General features: G+C 64.8%; 2 protein-coding genes across 3 annotated transcripts; both read right to left on the bottom strand.

The window, feature by feature from the left end:
- Nucleotides 1–1447: 1447 nt before the first annotated feature.
- Nucleotides 1448–9841, bottom strand: CDC37 (cell division cycle 37, HSP90 cochaperone). 2 transcript variants are annotated; one of them, XM_068997971.1, is made up of 8 exons: nt 9667–9836; nt 7445–7726; nt 7251–7356; nt 6868–6983; nt 6277–6399; nt 5056–5238; nt 3323–3394; nt 1448–1976 (listed from the first exon to the last, which is right to left on the bottom strand). In XM_068997971.1, exons 1-8 carry the CDS (start codon nt 9766–9768, stop codon nt 1827–1829), a joined length of 1134 nt encoding a protein of 377 aa, XP_068854072.1. In that variant the 5' UTR covers nt 9769–9836; the 3' UTR covers nt 1448–1826. The 2 variants fall into 2 exon arrangements, with proteins under 2 accessions (XP_068854072.1, XP_068854071.1); XM_068997970.1 differs by lacking the exon at nt 1448–1976 and adding an exon at nt 2075–2425 and having other exon boundaries at nt 9667–9841.
- A 1827-nt stretch (nt 9842–11668) lies between these two features.
- HOOK2 (hook microtubule tethering protein 2) lies at nt 11669–17976 on the bottom strand. The gene is given in 22 exon segments (XM_068997999.1): nt 11669–12119; nt 12239–12310; nt 12403–12551; nt 12785–12840; nt 12920–12951; nt 13099–13159; nt 13266–13334; nt 13425–13494; nt 13759–13846; nt 13929–14039; nt 14120–14321; nt 14891–15031; nt 15105–15247; nt 15534–15575; nt 15577–15621; nt 15723–15785; nt 16104–16171; nt 16283–16415; nt 16539–16589; nt 17020–17092; nt 17198–17283; nt 17896–17976. Coding segments are annotated over 22 exon segments (1941 nt in total). The 5' UTR covers nt 17938–17976; the 3' UTR covers nt 11669–11975.
- Nucleotides 17977–20400: the final 2424 nt, after the last annotated feature.

Raw genomic sequence — 20400 nt, 5'->3', positions numbered from 1 at the left:
ACGCCCACGCGCCTTCGCCCCATGGGTGGGGCCTCGCCATGAGAAACGATCTGATTGGCTGAGGGGCGGGCGGGGGGCGGGGCCTGGAAGGGGGCGGGGCTTGAGGGGCACAGCTGGATCCGGGATGGTGGGGGGGGAACAGCTGGATCCGGAATGAGGGCACAGCTGGATCCGGGATGGGGGCACAGCTGGATCTTGAATGGGAGGAACAGCTGGATCCGGAATGGGGGAGGGGAACAGCTGGAGCCGGAATGGGGGGGGGGGTTTAACAGCTGGCCCCAGAATGGGGGGGGGGGAACAGCTGGATCCGGAATGGGGGGGGGAACAGCTGGATCTGGAATGGGGGAACAGCTGGATCTGGAATAGGGGCACAGCTGGATCTGGAATGGGGGGACAGCTGGATCCGGAATAGGGGCACAGCTGGATCCGGAAGGGGGGAACAGCTGGATCCGGGATGGGGGCACAGCTGGATCTGGAATGGGGGGAACAGCTGGATCCGGAATAGGGGAGGGGCACAGCTGGATCCGGAATGGGGGAACAGCTGGATCCGGAATGGGGGGGGGAACAGCTGGATCTGGAATGGGGGAACAGCTGGATCTGGAATAGGGGCACAGCTGGATCTGGAATGGGGGGACAGCTGGATCCGGAATAGGGGCACAGCTGGATCCGGAAGGGGGGAACAGCTGGATCCGGGATGGGGGCACAGCTGGATCTGGAATGGGGGGAACAGCTGGATCCGGAATAGGGGAGGGGCACAGCTGGATCTGGAATGGGGGGAACAGCTGGATCCGGAATAGGGGAGGGGCACAGCTGGATCTGGAATGGGGGGAACAGCTGGATCCGGAATAGGGGAGGGGCACAGCTGGATCCGGAATGGGGGAACAGCTGGATCCGGAATGGGGGGGGGAACAGCTGGATCCAGAATGGGGGCACAGCTGGATCTGGAATGGGGGGGCACAGCTGAATCTGGAATGGGGGGGAACAGCTGGATCTGGAATTGGGGGAACAGCTGGATCTGGAATGGGGGGGCACAGTTGGATCTGGAATGGGGGGGCACCACTGGATCCAGAATGGGGGCAGGCACAGCTGGATCCAAAGCCATGGGCACAGCTGGATCTGGAATGGGGGGGGAGTCACAGCTGGATCCAAAATGGGGGGTGCTGGAAGGGGCACAGCTGGATGCGGAATGGGGGGGGGGGGGTCACAGCTGGACCCAAAGCCACGGGCACAGCTGGACCGGGACCCAAGCTGGCGCCACATCTGGACGGAGACGCGGCCACATCTGGGCCCAGCCCCGTCGGGGGAGGGGCTGGCACGATGGGGGTGGGGGGTCACAGCCCCCGGCCCCTCCCAGGGCGCCTCCAGTTCGTCACCCACCCCCCACCCCAGCCCCAAAACAGCCCCAAAACGGCCCCAAAACAGCCCAAAAACAGCCTCAAAGCCCCACTCCACGCTCAGCTTCTCCAATCTCTTTATTCTCCGCTCCGGCACCGCGGCTCTGACCCCCCCCAGCCCCCCCAAAAACCCACGGACCACCCCCCCCAGATCCCGGACCGGGGGGTGCCGAGGATGGGGGGTGTGAGGGGGGTGGGTCCAACAACCTCCCAAAAGTCTCCACGGCGTGAAAAGCGCGGGGAGGGGCGTGAGGGGGGAGGGGAGGGGGCGAGGAGGAGGAGGAGGAAGGGGGGAGGGGGGGCACGACCCCTCCCCGCCCGCTTTTGCTGCTTCTCCCACGGGGCGTGTGGGGTTTTTTTGTGGTTTTTCTGTGTTTTTTAATTGACCTTTTTCCGCCTTCTTTTCCCCTCGTTTCCTGCGGGAGTTGGGGGTCAAGGCTTGCCCTTGTCCTCGGCGCCGTTCTCCTTCTGGATCTCCTCGTACACGGCCTCCCCGGCGCCCTTGTCCGCCCCGTCCCCCCCTTTGGCGTTGGGCACCCAGAGCCCCGAGTCGATGCAGCGCTGCATGTGGTACTTGGCCTCCTGCGGGAGGGAACGTGCTCAGGGAGGGGATTGGGGATCCCCCTGAGGGATTTGGGGATCCCCCTGATGCAGCGCTGCATGTGGTACTTGGCCTCCTGCGGGAGGGAACGCGCTCAGGGAGGGGGCTGGGGGATCCCTGAGGGGATTGGGGATCCCCCTGAGGGGTTTGGGGACCCTCCTGAGGGGTTTGGGGATCCCCCTGAGGGATTTGGGGACTCCCCAAAGGGTTTGGGGATCCCCCTGATGCAGCGCTGCATGTGGTATTTGGCCTCCTGTGGGACAGGAACGTGCTCAGGGAAGGGGCTGGGGGCTCCCTGAGGGATTTGGGGACTCCCCAAAGGGTTTGGGGACTCCCCTGAGGGGTTTGGGGACCCCCTGAGGGATTTGGGGATCCCCCTGAGGGATTTGGGGATCCCCCTGATGCAGCGCTGCATGTGGTACTTGGCCTCCTGCGGGAGGGAATGCGCTCAGGGAGGGGGGCTGGGGGCTCCCTGAGGGATTTGGGGACCCCCTGAGGGGTTTGGGGACTCCCTGAAGGGTTTGGGGATCCCCCTGAGGGATTTGGGGATCCCCCTGAGGGATTTGGGGACTCCCCAAGGGGTTTGGGGATCCCCCTGAGGGATTTGGGGACCCTCGTGAGGGGTTTGGGGACTCCCCAAGGGGTTTGGGGATCCCCCTGAGGGGTTTGGGGATCCCCCCTGAGGGATTTGGGGATCCCCCTGAGGGATTTGGGGACTCCCCAAGGGATTTGGGGACTCCCCAAGGGGTTTGGGGATCCCCCTGAGGGGTTTGGGGATCCCCCCTGAGGGATTTGGGAACTCCCCAAGGGGTTTGGGGATCCCCCTGAGGGATTTCAGGATCCCCCTGAGGGATTTGGGGACTCCCCAAGGGGTTTGGGGATCCCCCTGAGGGGTTTGGGGATCCCCCTGAGGGATTTGGGAACTCCCCAAGGGGTTTGGGGATCCCCCTGAGGGATTTCAGGATCTCCCTGAGGGATTTGGGTCCCCCCAAGGTGTTTGGGGATTCCCCTGAGGGATTTGGGGACCCCCCTGAGGGATTTGGGGACGCCCCAAGGGGTTTGGGGACCCTCCTGAGGGATTTGAGGACTCCCCAAATGGTTTGGGGACCCCCCTGAGGGATTTGGGAACTCCCCAAGGGGTTTGGGGATCCCCCTGAGGGATTTGGGGACACGCTCTGAGGGGTTTGGGTCCCCCCACGGTGTCTGGGGATTCCCCTGAGGGGTTTGGGGATCCCCCTGAGGGGTTTGGGGACACGCTCTGAGGGATTTGGGGACCCTCCTGAGGGGTTTGGGGACCCCCCGAGGGGTTTTTGGGGCGCGAACTCACGGTTGGGTCCATTTTGCTGATTGTGTCCTGCAGCATCTGAACGTCTTTGACATCGAAGCATTTCTGCAGCTCCTGCCAGGCCCAGGGACGTGGTTAGCGGTGCTGGGAGCGACTGGGAGATACTGGGAGTGACTGGGATTATACTGGGAGCGACTGGGATCACACTGGGAGTGACTGGGATTAAACTGGGAGCGACTGCGATTAAACTGGGAGAGACTGGGATCACACTGGGAGTGACTGGGATCACACTGGGAGCGACTGGGATATACTGGGAGCAACTGGGAGATACTGGGAGTGATTGGGATCACACTGGGAGCGACTGGGATCACACTGGGAGCGACTGGGATTAAACTGGGAGCGACTGGGATCACGCTGGGAGCGACTGGGATCACACTGGGAGTGACTGGGATCAAACTGGGAGCGACTGGGAGATACTGGGAGTGACTGGGATCACACTGGGAGCGACTGGGATCACACTGGGAGCGACTGGGATCACACTGGGAGCGACTGGGATATACTGGGAGCGACTGGGATTAAACTGGGAGCGACTGGGATCACGCTGGGAGCGACTGGGATCACACTGGGAGTGACTGGGATCGCGCTGGGAGCGACTGGGATCACACTGGGAGTGACTGGGATCAAACTGGGAGCGACTGGGATCGCGCTGGGAGCGACTGGGATCACACTGGGAGTGACTGGGATTAAACTGGGAGCGACTGGGATCACGCTGGGAGTGACTGGGATCACACTGGGAGCGACTGGGATCACACTGGGAGCGACTGGGAGATACTGGGAGCGACTGGGATCACACTGGGAGCGACTGGGATCGCGCTGGGAGCCACCGATTCCCCCAAGGAAATGCCCCAAACACTCCAAAGAACCAAAACCAGAGGATTTAACCTCAAAACCAGACTCGCACGGGGAGCAGTCAAATCCCACGAGGAGCCCCCAAACCCCAAACTCTCCAAATTTCAGGGTTTAGCCCCAAAAGCCACTCAGAGGGGGGCAGGGATTTGTGGGATCGCTCTGGGAACAACCAAAGCTCACGAGGAGCTCCAAAACGCCCCCAAACCGGGGGATTTCACCCCAAACCCGGCCACTCACAGAGGGCAGGGATTTGTGGGATCACACTGGGAATGACTGGGAGTTACTGAGTCTTATGAGGGCTCCCAAAACGTCCCAAAACCGGGGGATTTCACCCCAAACCCGGCACTCACGGCGGGCAGGGATTTGTGGGATCACGCTGGGAACAACCGAAGCTCACGAGGGGCCCCAAAACGCCCCAAAACCGGGGGATTTCACCCCAAACCCGGCCACTCATAGCGGGCAGGGATTTGTGGGATCGCACTGGGAATGACTGGGAGTTACTGAGTCTTATGAGGGGCCCCAAAAGTGGGGGATTTCACCCCAAACCCGGCACTCACGGATGGCAGGGATTTGTGGGATCGCGCTGGGAATGACTGGGAGTTACTGAGGCTTATGAGGGCTCCCAAAACGCCCCAAAACCGGGGGATTTCACCCCAAACCCGGCACTCAGAGGGAGCAGGGATTTGTGGGATCGCACTGGGAACAACCGAAGCTCACGAGGGGCCCCAAAACCAGGGGATTTCACCCCAAACCCGGCACTCACGGCAGGCAGGGATTTGTGGGATCGTGCTGGGAACAACTGAAGCTCACGAGGGGCCCCAAAACGCCCCAAAACCGGGGGATTTCACCCCAAACCCGGCACTCACGGCAGGCAGGGACTCGTAGACGTCCACGGGGTCGAGGCCGCCGGGCCCGAGGCGTTTCTGCCGCTCCTCCTCCTCGTACTCCCGCAGGGCCTTTTCCAGCCGCGCCCGCGCCCGGCCCCGGACCCGCTCCTTGAAGGCCTCCAGCTCCTCCGTGAAGCCCTCCAGGTAGTGCTGATCCGCTGTCTGAGGGCAACAGAGGGGGCTCAGGGGGGCTTGGACCCCCAAATCCCCAGCCCCGAGCTCCTCCCGGCTCCGCCTCGTCCCGCGGTGCCGGGAAGCTCGCGGAGAGTTGGGGGGGGGGAGGGCAGGGTTTGGGGGTAAAGGAGGGGGAATTGGGGGTGAGCTGTGCCTTGGGGGGAAGGTGTGAGCCCCCGTTTGTAGTCCCTGGACTCCATTTGCCTGCGTTTGAAACCCCGTTTCCATCCCTGATCCCCCAATTCCAACCCCAAACGCTCATTTCCACCCTCTGAAGCTCCATTTCCACCCCTAAATCTCCAATTCCACTCCCAAACCCCCAATTCCATCTCTAAATCCCCAATTCCACTCCCAAATCCCCATTTCCACCCTCTGAAGCCCCAATTCCAACCCCAAATCCCCAATTCCACTCCCCAAATCCCCATTTCCACCCTCTGAAGCCCCAATTCCAACCCCAAATCCCCAATTCCACTCCCCAAATCCCCATTTCCACCCCTAAATCCCCAATTCCAATCTCAAATCCCCAATTCCAATCCCCAAACCTCCATTTCCACTCCCAAATCCCCAATTCCACTCCCAAATCCCCAATTCCAATCCCCACACCCCCACTTCCACCCCTAAATCCCCAATTCCAACCCCAAACCCCCATTTCCACCCCTAAATCCTCAATTCCCATCCCAAACCACCAATTCCAATCCCAAACCCCCAATTCCAATCTCCAAACCCCCATTTCCACTCCCAAATCCCTAATTCCACTCCCAAATCCCCAATTCCACTCCCCAAATCCCCAATTCCACTCCCCAAATCCCCATTTCCACACCTAAATCCCCAATTCCAACCCCAAACCCCCAATTCCAATCCCCAAACCCCCATTTCCACTCCCAAATCCCCAATTCCACCCCCCGAGCCAGATCCCCCCTGGTCAAACCTCAAGAAACGTGAAAAATTTTGAGGCTAAACCTGTGAAAACCGGGGCTCCACTCGGCCCACGGGGGATTTTTGGGGTGTCCCGGTGGGGTTTTTTACCTTAATTTTGGTGAAAAACTGCCGGAAACAAGCCCTGGGGTCCACCTTGAGGCTCTTGGCCAGCTCCAGGATGAACTGCATGACGATGGTCTGGTGGGCCACCTGCTCCATCAGCGCGTGTTTCTGCGAGGGGCAGGAAAACGGGGTGGAAAATCCCCCAAATCCCCCCCAAAATCCCCCCCAAAATCCCCCCGTTCCCCACTCATCCCAAATCCCTTTTCCTTGGTGGGAGAAACGATTCGGGTGAGGGAATCCCTGTGGGATGAGGGCTGGGTGGTCTTAAAGGGTTTTTTTTTTTTTTTTTTCATCCCAAATTCCCTGGTTTTGTGGCCAGTGACGGGTTCCTCATCCCAAAAAAACCCCGGAGCTGCAGGAGGGGGGTCTGGGGGCGAACCCCTCTCCCTAAAGAAGGAGCACCAGCTCTGATGGGATGATTTTAAGGACGATTTTAAGGATCTTTCCCCACCTCGTCTCCCTTGTAATTCCCCAATTCCCTCATTTTCCCGGCAGGAAAAAACGGGAAGAAGCCCAGTGAGGTGAGCACAAGGCAATTCCAGCCTGGAAAAAGGGGATTTCATCCCGATTCCTCACCTCTTCCACCTCCAGATCGATGCACCAGATGACCAGGTAGTTGGCTGTCTCCTCGCAGACCAGGTGGGGGTTATCCGAGAGGTATTTCTGGCTGTCATCCCAACGCCTCAGCATCCCTGGAAACGGGGAATCGGGGAGGTTTCCCACTCCTGAGAGCTCTAAACTTCATCAGGAAAGCGGTGGGGGAGAAAGGGGAGCGCCTCGTGCCCAGGTTTAATCAAACCCCCCCCCCCAAACTGTGCTTCAACAAGGGGGAAAGAAAACGGGAAAAACGCCTAAAATCCTCGATTTTTCAGCAGAGCCAGAGGATTCCCAGCTGATCCCGACACAGGAGGGTGTTCCCAAGCCTGGAGAACCCCAAAGAGCCGCTCCCACCCCCTCACCGAAGTGTTTAATCTGCTTCTCGTATCGCTCCACGAAGGTTTTGTGTTTCTTCTCCTTCTGCTCCTCCGTCTCCTCCTTCTCCTCGGGTTTCACGTTGAAAACGCTCTGGGAAGCCGAAGGAAACGGGGAAGGGTTGAGGGAAGGACCCGCAGGGGATTCAGGGGGGCCGCAGAGGGGGCTCCCCCAACCCCACCTTGCTGAAGCCGTCCTTGCTGAGCGTGTCCACGTTCCAGGGCATGTTCTTCTCCTTCTTCCGCAGCTCCTCCAGCTTGTTCTCCCAACTCTTCTCCTCGTTCCTCAGCTGCTGGGCCTCGGCCTGGAGCTTCTCCAGCTCCCCTTTCCCGCTCTCCGGGTCCGCCACTTCCAGCTCCTTCATCTTCTTCTGGCACTCGGCGAGTTTCCGCTTGCACTCCCGGCAGCCTTTATCCAGCTCCTCCTTCTCCTTCTGGAACTGCTCCATGCGCTCCACGCGGGCCTGAGCGGCACAAACGGAGCCGGGCCACCGCTGACGAGTCGTTCCCGGCGCTCCCAGGTGCCCCACGGGCTCCCCTGGATCCGTTATCCCTCGGGAATGCGACTGGGAGATACTGGGAGCGACTGGGATTAAACTGGGAGCGACTGGGGTCACACTGGGAGTGACTGGGATATACTGGGAGCGACTGGGATATACTGGGAGCAACTGGGAGATACTGGGAGTGATTGGGATCACACTGGGAGCAACTGGGAGATACTGGGAGTGACTGGGGTCACACTGGGAGTGACTGGGATATACTGGGAGCGACTGGGATTAAACTGGGAGTGACTGGGATCACACTGGGAGCGACTGGGGTCACACTGGGAGTGACTGGGATCAAACTGGGAGCGACTGCGATTAAACTGGGAGCGACTGGGATCACACTGGGAGTGACTGGGATCACACTGGGAGCGACTGGGATCACACTGAGAGCGACTGGGATATACTGGGAGCGCCTGGGATATACTGGGAGCGCCTGGGATATACTGGGAGCGACTGGGATCACGCTGGGAGCGACTGAGAGATACTGGGAGTGATTGGGATCAAACTGGGAGCGACTGGGATAGGAGCGACTGGGATCACACTGGGAGCAACTGGGATCACACTGGGAGCGACTGGGAGATACTGGGATCGACTGGGATCACGCTGGGAGCGACTGGGATCACACTGGGAGTGACTGGGATTAAACTGGGAGTGACTGGGAGATACTGGGAGTGACTGGGATATACTGGGAGCGACTGGGATATACTGGGAGCGACTGGGATCACACTGGGAGCGACTGGGATATACTGGGAGTGATTGGGATCGCGCTGGGAGTGACTGGGATCACACTGGGAGCGACTGGGATAAAGTGGGAGCGACTGGGATCACACTGGGAGTGATTGGGATCGCGCTGGGAGCGACTGGGATATACTGGGAGTGACTGGGATCACACTGGGAGTGACTGGGATCACACTGGGAGTGACTGGGATCGCGCTGGGAGCAACTGGGATCACACTGGGAGCGACTGGGATCGCACTGGGAGCGACTGGGATCACACTGGGAGCGACTGGGATCGCGCTGGGAGCCACGGATTCCCCCAAGGAAATGCCCCAAACGTTCCAAAGAACCAAAACCGGAGGATTTAAGCTCAAAACCAGACTCGCACGGGGGAGGCACCAACCCCGACTTCCCCTCGCCGGACGGGAGAAGCGGAGCCTTCCCGCGCGGCTCCGGGAGCGGGAGGGAACGGCAGCTTTTCCACAGGGAAACTGGGGGTGACTCTGAGCCCGAGGATTCGCTCCGAGCCTTTCGCAGCTCCACCACGGGGCAGCCCGGGACGCTGCGAGGGGTCTGTGCCCCTCAAAGCGCTTCCCGAGGGAGCGAGAAGGCCCCGGACAGGGCAGGGATCGGGGGAACGGAGCGGGAACCGAGCGGGAACGGAGCGGGAACCGAGCGGGAACCGAGCGGGAACGGGGAAGGGGCTGAGCCGGGGCCACCCCAGGGGCCGGGGAACTCGCCCAGGGGGGGTTCCAGGGACGATCCTACGGGAATACGGGGAGCCCCCTCCCCCTGGGGGTGTTCTGGGTCAATCCTGTGGGATCAGGGGGGGGCTGATCCCGTGCGGAAAGAGAAGCCCCCAACCCCACGGGGGGTCCTGGAGCTGGCTGCGATGGGAACAGGAGAGCAAACCCCGCTCCTTGCCCTCGCCCGTGGCGATCCCGGGGCCGGCCGACCCTGCGGGCACAGGGGGAGCACGGGGAGGTCCCAGGGACTGGCTACGGCGGGAAGAAGAAAACATCCTCCCTTCCTTCCCCTTCCCCATCCCATTCCCTCTGGGAATGCCGGGGCCGGTCGCCATGAGAACGGGCCTCCCGGGGAGCGCCAGGCCTGCGGGGTGGCGCGGGCCGGCCGAGCCGCACCTGGTGCCGCCATCGGAAGAGACTGGCGGTGTCGATGTTAGGGTGAGTCTCGTCCTCGTCGTCCGAGACCTCGATGTGGTCCCACACGCTGTAATCCACCATGGCGCGGCCGCCGCCACCCTCCGGCACCCGCCCGTCCCGGCCGCTTCCGCCCGCGCCTGACGCGCTTCCGCCCGCGCCTGACGCGCTTCCGCCCGCGCCTGACGCGCTTCCGCCGCCCCGCCCGCCCTGCTGAGCCTGCGCAGAGCCCGCCTGAAGCCGCGGCTGCGCCCGCTCCGAAGGTGGCGGCGGAGTTAAAGCAAAAAAAAAAAAAAAAAAAAAACCCCCAAACGCCTGAGGATCGCTGCGCTGCCTTTTCTCTGCGGGTTTAAAGGATTGAATTGAAGGAAAAGCCTGCTTCTTGGGTGATTCGAAGAGGTTTAATTGAAAGGGAATCCCCCTTTTTCTGTTATTTTAAGGTTTCAGTTGAGGGCAAATCTAAGTTTTTCGTGGTTTAAGTGGCTAAATTGAGGCGGAATCTGTGTTTTCTCTCATTTCTAAGGGTTTAAATTGAGAGGAGCCTCTTTATGGGCCCGTTTTAAGAGTTCCATCGAGGGGGCCCTTCTCTTTTAAGGGACTTTATGGGGAAAATGGTGTCAAAAAGCCCCAAAAATGGTGTTCCGTGAGGGAAAACCAGTGATGGGAGGAGGAAACCTCTTGGGAGGTTCAACTGAGGGGCAATTCCACTTAAAAAATTTAAAATGAGGCAGGCTCCTCAATTTTAAGGGTTTAAATTGAAGGAAACGCCACGTTTTTCACCATTTTTAGGTTTTAATTTGGGGGGGAGAGCCCCTTTACCCATCAATTTAGGGGTCTAAATATAGTGGGAAGCCCTTTTTAAGGGTTAAATTGAGGGGGGGGAAAACCCCTTTTTCATCATTTTAAGGGTTTAAGTAGAGGGGTTTCCTTAATTACGAGGGAAAAGGGCGGGAAACGTGAGGGGGAAAAGGGCGGGAAACGTGAGGGGAGAAAAGGGAGGGAAACGTGAGGGGAGAAAAGGGAGGGAAACGTGAGGGGGGAAAAGGGTGGGAAATGTGAGGGGAGAAAAGGGAGGGAAACGTGAGGGGGGAAAAGGGTGGGAAATGTGAGGGGAGAAAAGGGCGGGAAACGTGAGGGGAGAAAAGGGCGGGAAACGTGAGGGGGGAAAAGGGCGGGAAATGTGAGGGGGGAAAAGGGCGGGAAACGTGAGGGGGGAAAAGGGTGGGAAACGTGAGGGGAGAAAAGGGCGGGAAACGTGAGGGGAGAAAAGGGCGGGAAACGTGAGGGGAGAAAAGGGCGGGAAACGTGAGGGGGGAAAAGGGCGGGAAACGTGAGGGGAGAAAAGGGCGGGAAACGTGAGGGGAGAAAAGGGCGGGAAACGTGAGGGGGGGAAAAGGGCGGGAAACGTGAGGGGGGAAAGAGCGGGAAACGTGAGGGGAGAAAAGGGTGGGAAATGTGAGGGGGGAAAGGGCGGGAAATGTGAGGGGAGAAAAGGGAGGGAAACGTGAGGGGGAAAAGGGCGGGAAACGTGAGGGGAGAAAAGGGCGGGAAACGTGAGGGGAGAAAAGGGTGGGAAAGGTGAGGGGAGAAAAGGGAGGGAAAGGTGAGGGGGGAAAAGGGCGGGAAACGTGAGGGGAGAAAAGGGCGGGAAACGTGAGGGGAGAAAAGGGCGGGAAACGTGAGGGGGGAAAAGGGCGGGAAACGTGAGGGGAGAAAAGGGCGGGAAACGTGAGGGGAGAAAAGGGCGGGAAACGTGAGGGGAGAAAAAGGGTGGGAAACATGAGGGGAGAAAAGGGCGGGAAACGTGAGGGGAGAAATGTGGAAACCTGAGCGAAAAAGGGCAGGAAGCGTGAGGAAAAAAGGGCAAAATCTTAAGTAATTTGTAGGGTGCTCCCCCTCACCACCTATGGTTTAAGACAGAGACCCCCAAAACCCCCCCCACCCACAGCTCAGCCCCATACAAGCCCCCCATAACAAACCTCCATTGCTGAGTCCTGAGGCTTTATTGGAACATTTTATGGGGGTAACAAAAGACCCCCCTGAAATAGGCTACAAAAATAGAAGTGCTAAAAGCCCCCCCCAAAAAGGAAGGGGGGCAAGGTCCAGGCCCCCCCCAAAACAAGGTGGGGAGCTCAGGCTCGTAGTGTCTGAAATGGGACCAGCCCAGAGTGAGGGGGACCCCCTTGGTCAGGGGGTGTTTGGGGGCTCCCCCAAAACTCCGGGGGGTGTCTGGGGGCCCCCCCTCGAGTCTGAGGGATTTGGGGGTGGGGGGGGGTTTTGAGGACGCGCCCTCAGCTGGAGGGAACCCGGCCATGAGGGATCCGTGCTCGCCGGGCGATTGTGGCCAAGCGCTGCTGGGCCAGGAAGGACTGAGCCCCGCTGGGGAGGCCCCGCGGCGCCGTCCCTCCCTCCTGCTGCTGCTGCAGTGCCAGGCCCTGAGGGGACGCAAGGGATTAACGGGGTCCTCCCCGAGACCCACAGAGTGAAGGGACCCCCCCCATTTATAGCCCTCCCCAACCCCGGGAACGCACACCCCCGTCGATGCTCCCCTCACCATGTTGTACCAGGCGGTGACCAGCAGCCGCTCCTCGCGCTCCCGCTGTGCCCGGCTGCGCTCCCAGTCGCTCTGGGGGGATGTTTTAGGGGGGGGGCTCAGCTGGAGCTGGAGACCCCCAGGACGCTCCCCCGCCCCCCAAGGCCCTCGGATTCCCCCCTCACCTCCAGGTGCCGGATCAGCGCGTCCTTCTCCTGCAGTTGGTTGCGGAGCAGCTGCAGGACGGGAGCCAAAGGGGGAGTCCCGGGTGGGTCCCCAGGGGGGACCGAGGGCTTTTGGGGGGGCGACCTCGTGGAACCTCTAAATGCTGATCCTGAACGAGGAACGCAGAGCTAGGAAAGACCCTCAAACCGCCCCACATCTTCCTGGGGAAACTGAGGCACAGCTCAGCTCCTGCCTGCTCCACTCCACCCAGACCTCAAACCCCAGGATCCCCCAACACCCCCGATCCTCAGGATACCCCCCCCCCAAGACCCCCCCAAATTTTCCCCTCAGGACCACCACCCCCCAAAATCCTGATACCCACTCAGGACCCCCTCCTCGTACCAGCCCTGGAGGACTCCAGCTCTTCCTCCTCCTCCTCTCCCTCTGGCAGCTCATCCCTGGAGGAGCAGGGGGTGGTCACAGGTTGGGGGTGTTGGGGGGGCTCCCCAAATCCCCTCCCCAGCCCCCAGAACTCACAGGTCCTCCGGGGTCTCCTCCAGCAGCAACAGCTGAGGGGAAGCAAGAAAGAGCTGAAGCAGCTGCCTCCAACAAAACGTGGCCCCCCCAAGACACCGAGACCCCCACAAGGAGTTGGGGCCCCCCCCTTTGATGTTGAGACCCCCCCCCCAGAATCTCCCCGACTTTTCCCCCCTCACCTCCTCCTCCTGGGGCCTCCCCTGTGCTGTCCGAGGCTCGGCCGCCTCCGTGGCCTCCAGTCTGTGGGCGTGGGGGGCATTAGGGACTGGGGGGGGGGGACAATGGGGATTGGGGAGGGGGCTTAGGGGTGTTCTGAGGACCCCCTGACCCCCCCCAGCCCCCCCACCTGTGCCGGAGCTGGTCCCGCTGCAGCCGCAGCCGTCGGTTCTCCCGTCGCAGCCGTGTCACCGTGTCCCTGGTGGGGGGACACCGGGGGGGTCATGGGGGACCCCGGAAAGGTGGGGGACCCCCCCCTCAGGGGGTTGGACACCCCCCCCGAACCCACCTGAGCTCTGCGGGAAGGATCTCAGCCGCCAAATTCCGGGGAGGGGCTGGGCCCCCCTCCAGCCCCGCGTCTGTGAGGGTTCAAAGGCGGATTAAGAGCGGGGGGCAGGAGGTGACACCCCAAAATGGTGCCCTGGGGCTCCCCCCTGCACACCCAAACCCCCCCCCCCGGGACCCCCCCAAACCCTACAAATGCCCGGAGTGGGGATCCTCCGCTGTCTCCTACGCGGGTCCTGCTCAGCCAGGCGCGTGTCCCCTCCCGCCCCGGCGTTCTGTCACCTCCTGACGGCCCCCGGGCAACCTGCCGGGGCGGCTTCGTGGCCCCCCGCGCTCACCTGCCTGGCCCAGGTAGCTCTGCTGCACCTGCGCGCAGCGCAGCTCCTCGTTGGCCTCGCGCAGCGCGTCCCGCTCCTCCAGCAGCCGCTGTGGGGGGGACACGGGCGGCCGGCGGTCACCACCGGGGTCCCCGGCCGTGCCCCCCGCCCCGGCCCCGAGCCCCGCCCACCTCCTTCTCCTGGCTCAGCGCCTCGAACCGCTCCTGCAGGTGCCGGAACTCCAGGTGCCACTTCTCGGCCCTCAGCGCCGCCTCGGCCTGCTGCCCGCTCAGCTCCTCCACCTGCGCGGGGACACCGCGGTGGCCCCCCGGGCACGGCCACCGGCGGCCACGCGCCCGTTCCCCACCGCCCGCCGCCTCACCTGCCTGCGGGCGGCCTCCAGCTGTGCGCAGCTGGCCTGGGCGCGGCCCAGCTGCTGCTGCAGGTGCGCGGCGCGGCGCGCCTGGGCGGCGTGGCGCTCCTCCAGCGCCCGCACCCAGCGCCGCAGCTCCCCCGCCGCCGCCGCCCGGCCCCGGTACGTGGCCACCGCCGCCTCCAGCCGCCCCGCCCGCGCCGACGACGCCCTGGGCGACGGGGAACCGCAGCCACGGTGACGCCCCGGGACGTGCGGAACCCCCAAACCTGCCCCGCTACAGCCGAGCCCTGCGCGTGCAGCCTCCCGGGAGCGCCCCCGGCTCACCTGAGCATGCCCCGGCTCACCTGAGCAGAAGCCCGGCTCACCTGAGCAGGCACCTGGCTCACCTGAGCAGGCCCCCGGCTCACCTGAGCTGGTCCCCGGCTCACCTGAGCATGCCCCGGCTCACCTGAGCATGCCCCCGGCTCACCTGAGCAGGCCCCGGCTCACCTGAGCAGGTGCCTGGCTCACCTGAGCAGACCCCGGCTCACCTGAGCATGCCCCCAGCTCACCTGAGCATGCACCCAGCTCACCTGAGCAGGCCCCAGCTCACCTGAGCAGGCCCCCAGCTCACCTGAGCCGGTCCCAGCTCACCTGAGCAGGCCCTGGCTCACCTGAGCCGGTCCCAGCTCACCTGAGCAGGCCCTGGCTCACCTGAGCAATTCCCCGGCTCACCTGAGCATGCCCCCAGCTCACCTGAGCATGCCCCCAGCTCACCTGAGCAGACCCCCGGCTCACCTGAGCAGGTCCATCTCGTCGCGCAGCGCCCGCGCCTCCCCGGCCAGCCCGCTGAGCTCCTGCGCCCGCAGCTGCAGCCCCCGCGCCTCCTGCTCCAGCCGCGAGCAGCGCGCCCGCAGCTCCTCCTTGCCGCTCTCCAGCCTGCGGCGGCACCGCCCCGGCCTCAGGTGAGCGCCGCAGGGGAGGGGGCGTCGCGGGAGGGGCGAGGCCTCACCTGTAGTTCTCCTCCTGCAGCTCCTCCACCTGCGTCTGCAGCCGCAGCAGCTTCTTGGCGCCGGCGGCGTCCGAGTCGAGCTGCTCCCGCAGCGCCCGGTTCTCCGCGGCCAGGTGTCCCTTCTCCTCCAGCAGCGTGGCCACCTGCAGCGCCCGGGCGGGTGGGATCCCCCGCCAGGCGCTCCCACCCCTGGCTGGAACCGCTAAAAAATCCTTTTTCCTTGAGTTTTGGGTGTTCCCAACCCGGCACGGGGAAGCTCAGGTGCGTGGGAGGCGCCCAGGTGTGCGGGATGGGGTGCAGGCGTGCGGGATCTGCTCCCAAGGGCTCCCACCCCTCACAAGAGCCAGCGGAGAATCCCTCAGGTGGAAGCTGGAAGATTTGGGGACCCCCCCCCCCTCTGCCACCCCCCCAGGTGAGTCCGGGCCTCACCTGCTGCTCCAACTCGCGGCAGCGCTGCCCCGACCCCCCCCCCGGCCTCCTCGGGGGGCTCCTGGCTCAGGAAGTAATAGCGGCGGGACTGGAGGGGGGCACAAGGGGGTCGGGGGGGGGCTCAGAGACCCCTCCTGACACCCCCAAACCCCCCCGAGACACCCCCAAATCTGCCCCCCCCCACCCCACCTGAGTGTCGAAGTTCCCGTAGGTCTCAGCCGCCATCGGCTCCGACAGCTCCGGATCCAAGAGCTGCCAGGAGAGAGGGAGAATTTGGGGTTTGGGGGGGGCTCGGGGGGGCTTCAGGCCCCCGAATAACCCCAGAGCGTCCTCAAAACACCCCCGAGACCCCCCCCCAAACCCTGTGGTCACACTCAGGGTATCCCAAACCCCGCCCCCCCAAATCCAACAGGATCCCCACAGGATACCCCAACCCAGCCTCGGGAATCCCCAAAACCCCCCATAGCGACCCCCCCCCTCCCCCAAAAACCCTTAGGAACCCCTTAACACCCACCAGGACCCCCAAAACCACCCCAAAATGCCCCCGGGGGACCCCCAAAGTGCCCCCACCTCCTGGATCGCCGTCATCACCTCGTGCTGCACCGACTCCTCCAGCGTCATGATGCGCTGGATGTGCTCTGCCAGGGGGTGACGTTTGAGGGTGGGGGGGTCAGGGGGGTGTTTTTGGGGGGGGGGTCGTGGGCCCCTTTTCCCCCCCCCCTCCCCTTCCCCCAGCCCTCTGCACCCACCTTCCCGCCGCTCGCAGCTCACGGCGCAGCCCAGCACCAGCCGCACCAGTTTGCCCAGTTGCTCGGGGTCGCCGTGCTGGGCGGCCGGCGCCACGTCCGGCACGTGCTGCTCCGCCACGGCCTGGCCCAGCACCTGGGGAGGGGGCGTGGGGGCCGTGTCAGAGCCCCCCACCCACCTTTAGGGACTCCCCCCAAACCGCAGGGGAGCCCCCCCCCAAACCTAAAACAGGGGTTTTTTTTTGGGACCCCCACTCACATCCTGCCAGTACTCCAGGACGCTCTGCAGCACCTTGCGCAGGTTGTTCACCTGGGGAGGGGGGGGAAAGGTGGGACCCTCCCCAAGAAGCCCCAAATTCTGTCGTCCCCCCCATTTCTGTGGTCTTTGGGTACCCCAAAAGGGTCCCTCCCCAAAGACCCCCCCCCCCAAAATTGGCCTCCCGATTAGCCCCCCCACACTGTCACCACAAAGAGCAATCAATCCCCAAATAAGCCCCCCCAAAAAAGCCCCCCCAAATCAATTCCCCCCCAAAAAATCCCCCCAAAACCCGGCCCCCAAAGTCCCTCCCCAAAAACAGCTCCCCCCAAAAACTCCCTCCTTAAACTGCTCCTAAAACCAGCCCCACCCCAAAACAAGCCCCACACTCTGACACCCCCCCCAAAAAAAACCCCTGCCCCCCAAAAGGAGCCCCCTCTCCCCAAAAGGAGCCCCGTGCCCCCCAAAGGAGCCCCCTCCCCACCTTGATCCGAGCGCTGCCCTCGGTGTCCTCCCGGATCTGGCCCAGCCACGTCTCATCGAACCAGGAGGAATCGCTGAGGAGGGAGGGGGGGGGTCCCCAAAATCAGCCCCGGCCTCTTGGGGGGGGGCTCCCCGAGGTTGGGGGGGGATAGGCGCCCCCAACCCCAGAAATAACTCACATTTTGTGCAGGACGTGGGCGAGGGTCACCCCGCTGGCCAGGTCTGGGGGGGCCGCGCACGGCGAGGGGGGGTCAAAGGTTTGCAGCTGAAGGGGGGGGGGTGAAAGGGGGGCGTCAGGGAAACCCCAAAACCCCCAAGAAACCCCCCCCCGGGGGGATCAGGGCACCCCAAAACCCCCAGACTCACTGGGGGGGGACAGAGGAGGGTATAACCCTATAACCGCCCCTAAATTTGGGGGGGGGGCAAAGGGCGCTGGGAGAGGGACAAAGGGCGGGGGGGGGGGACAAGGGGTCGGACACGTCTCGGGGGGGGTCAAAGGTCCCCGCGGGGGGGTCAAGGGGACCTGGGGGGTTCAAAGGGGTTTTTGGGGGGGGTCACAAGAATTGAGGGGGGGTCAGAGGGTCCCCTGGGGGTCACAAGGACTCAGCAGGTTCCCAGGGGGGGTCACAGAGCTGAGGAGGGGTCAAAGGTCCCCCGGGGGAGTCACAGGGTCCCGGGGGAGGTCACGGTTGCCCCGGGGCCACCAAAGCTCCCAGAGGGTCCCGAAGCCGCAGGAAGCACCCGGGGGTCCCGGGGGGGTCCTGATCCAACCCCGTGTGGATCCCCGAGCACGGGGGGGGGGGGGGAGAGGGTCCCGCTTGGACCTGGGGGTCCCGGGGAGTGGGGGGGGTCCCGGGGGGGTCCCGGCCCCCCTTACCCAGGTGAGCAGCGCCCCGCACGCGTCCCGCCCCGCCGCCATGTCCGGCCGGTCCTCCAGGGGCACCGAGCCGCGCCCAGAGCGGCCGCACCTGCGCCCCGCCCCCTGCCCGACACACCCGCCCCGCGGCCTCCGGGACACAGAGGCGCACCTAGAGCGGCCGCACCTGCCGGCCGCGCCCGCTTCCGGCCGCGCCCCTTCCGCCTTCCTCCTGGGCCACAGAGTCGGGGATAGAGCGGCCACCCCTTGCTCGCCGCGGCCCCTGGCGGACGCGCCCCGGGTATCACACACCCGGGACCTCCAGGGTCATAGAGCCGCGCCCAGAGCGGCCCCGGCCGCCGCTTCCCCGCCGCTCTCATGGCGCCCGGCGCGGCCCCGCCGGTGACTCATGGCCGCGTCCCGCCGCCCCCGCGGCCGCGCCCGGCGGGCCCCGCCGGGTCGGGGAGGGTCAAGCCGGGCCGTTCTCGCCGCGGGGCGGCGGCGGCGGCGGCGGCGACGCCCGCGCTGCGTCAGCGCTGAACTCGGCGGCCTCGCGAGGGGCGGCGGGGGGGGGGGGTGTGTGGGGGGGGTTGGGGGCCGGAATCCCCCCAGTGTTCCCAGTATGGTCCTGGAACCCCCCCCCGCTCATTCCCCCCGTGCTCCCAGCACGGCCCTGGCGGCCTCCCAGTGCTCCCAGTATAGAGCCGAGACTCGCCCACAGTGACCCCAAGACCCTCCCAGTGCTCCCAGTTTGGCCCTAAAAGCACCCTGGGCCCTCCCCCGCGTGTCCCGTGTGACCCCCCCGGACATCCGGGGCCCCCCCAGCCCGAAACCCCGGTGGCGGTTGGGGCCGTTGGGGGCCCCGAAAGTCACTTTTGAGGGGGGAAGGACACCCCGAGGCCTCCCCAGGAGCAGCACCGCCCCCCATTGCCCCCCCAAAGCCCCCTCCGCCCCCCGTGACGGGGACACGCCAGTGTCGGGGCTCCCCCCCCCCCCCAAACTTCGCACCCATTTCACCTCCCCCCTTCCTGCTCCTACAGCGGGGGGGGGGGGACCAGGTGTGACCCCACCTCTGCATCCCCCCCCTGAGGGGCATCGCCGGACACCCGAGGGTCACATCCGCGGGCGTGACACCGGGAGGGAGCGGATGGCCGGCCCTGAGTCACAAGGAAGGAGAAGTCGGGAGGGAAAATCCAGCCCCAAAATCCCCTAAAATCCCCTAAAATCCGGGAGGGGGAGGAGGGCCCTGTCCCCCCGCCACACACGTCCCCACACGTGCACACGCGTGTGCGTCCAGCCGCGCCCTGACGGGCCGGGACACGCCGGGGACACGCCGGGGACACGCCGGGGACACACCCGGGCACGGCCCCCACCACCCCCGCCCGGGGACTCCGGGGGTCCCAGGGGCTTTCGGGGGTCCCTCGAGTGACTCCCGCGGGGACCCGGGGTGAGCTCGGGGGGGGGGACACGCGTGTGCGGGGCCTGGCACCTGTCCCCCCGCGCACACCTGGGCGCCCCTTGCTCGTCCCCCCCCTCGCACACCCGTGTCCCCTTTGTGCGCTCACCTGTCCCCCCCCCCTGCACTCACCTGACCCCCTTTGCTCACCTGTCCCCCCCCCCATTTTCACACCTGCGCCCCCCAAATTCTCCCGAGGCCCCGCCCCTTTTCCCGCCCGGGGGCGTGGCTATGCTGAAAAGGGGGCGTGGCTTTGTGGGAGGAGGCGTGTCCGCCGCCCCCCGCAGCCAATGGCGCCGCGTTTCCGCCGCGCGCGGCTATAAAGGGGGGGGCGGGCAGCGCGGGGCCGCGGGTTCGAGTCCCGCCGCTCCCGGTGCGGATGGAGCCGCCGTTCTACCGCCCCGCGCCCTTCCCCAGCGGCTTCTGTCGCCCCGAGCCCGACTACGGCACCTTACCGGGGCCGCTGCAGCCGGGCCCCCCCCAAGAGCCCTTCCGCGGGCTCAAACCGGCGCCGTGCCCCGACGGCTCCTTCTTCGGGAGCGGCGCCGCTACCGGCAGCTTCTTCTACCCCGGTCCCGGCGAGCGCGACGGTTTCACCGGCAGCTTCGCTCAAGCGCTGGACGAGCTGCACCAACCGGGGCCGCCCAACGTGGCGCTCCCGGAGCCGCCGGCGCTGACGACGACGACGGCGGCGGGGATGGGGGGACCTTTCCCGGGGGTCCCCGGAGCGGAGGCGGAAGCGGCGGAGCCGGGCCCGGATTCCCCGGAGCGGCTGCAGGCGGAGCGGCGGCGGCTGCGGAACCGGCTGGCGGCGAGCCGGTGCCGGCGGCGGAAGCTGGAGCGCATCGCCCGCTTGGAGCAGCGCGTCCGGGGGCTCCGGGCGCAGAACGCGGCGCTGGCGGCCACGGCGGCGGGGCTGCGAGCCCAGGTGCGGCGGCTCCGCGGCTCCGTGCGGGACCACGCGGGCTCGGGCTGCCCGCTGCCCCCCGGTGCCGCGCTCGGCTTCTGAACCCACCCCACCCCCCGCCGGCAGCGGGCACGGACCGGGACCGACGGGGCTCCGGGGCAGC

Source organism: Aphelocoma coerulescens, chromosome 30, assembly GCF_041296385.1.
Source record: "Aphelocoma coerulescens isolate FSJ_1873_10779 chromosome 30, UR_Acoe_1.0, whole genome shotgun sequence".
Lineage (NCBI taxonomy): Eukaryota > Metazoa > Chordata > Aves > Passeriformes > Corvidae > Aphelocoma > Aphelocoma coerulescens.
The sequence above is the reverse complement of the archived record's forward strand: the minus strand, read 5'-3'. Positions and strand labels throughout refer to the sequence as shown.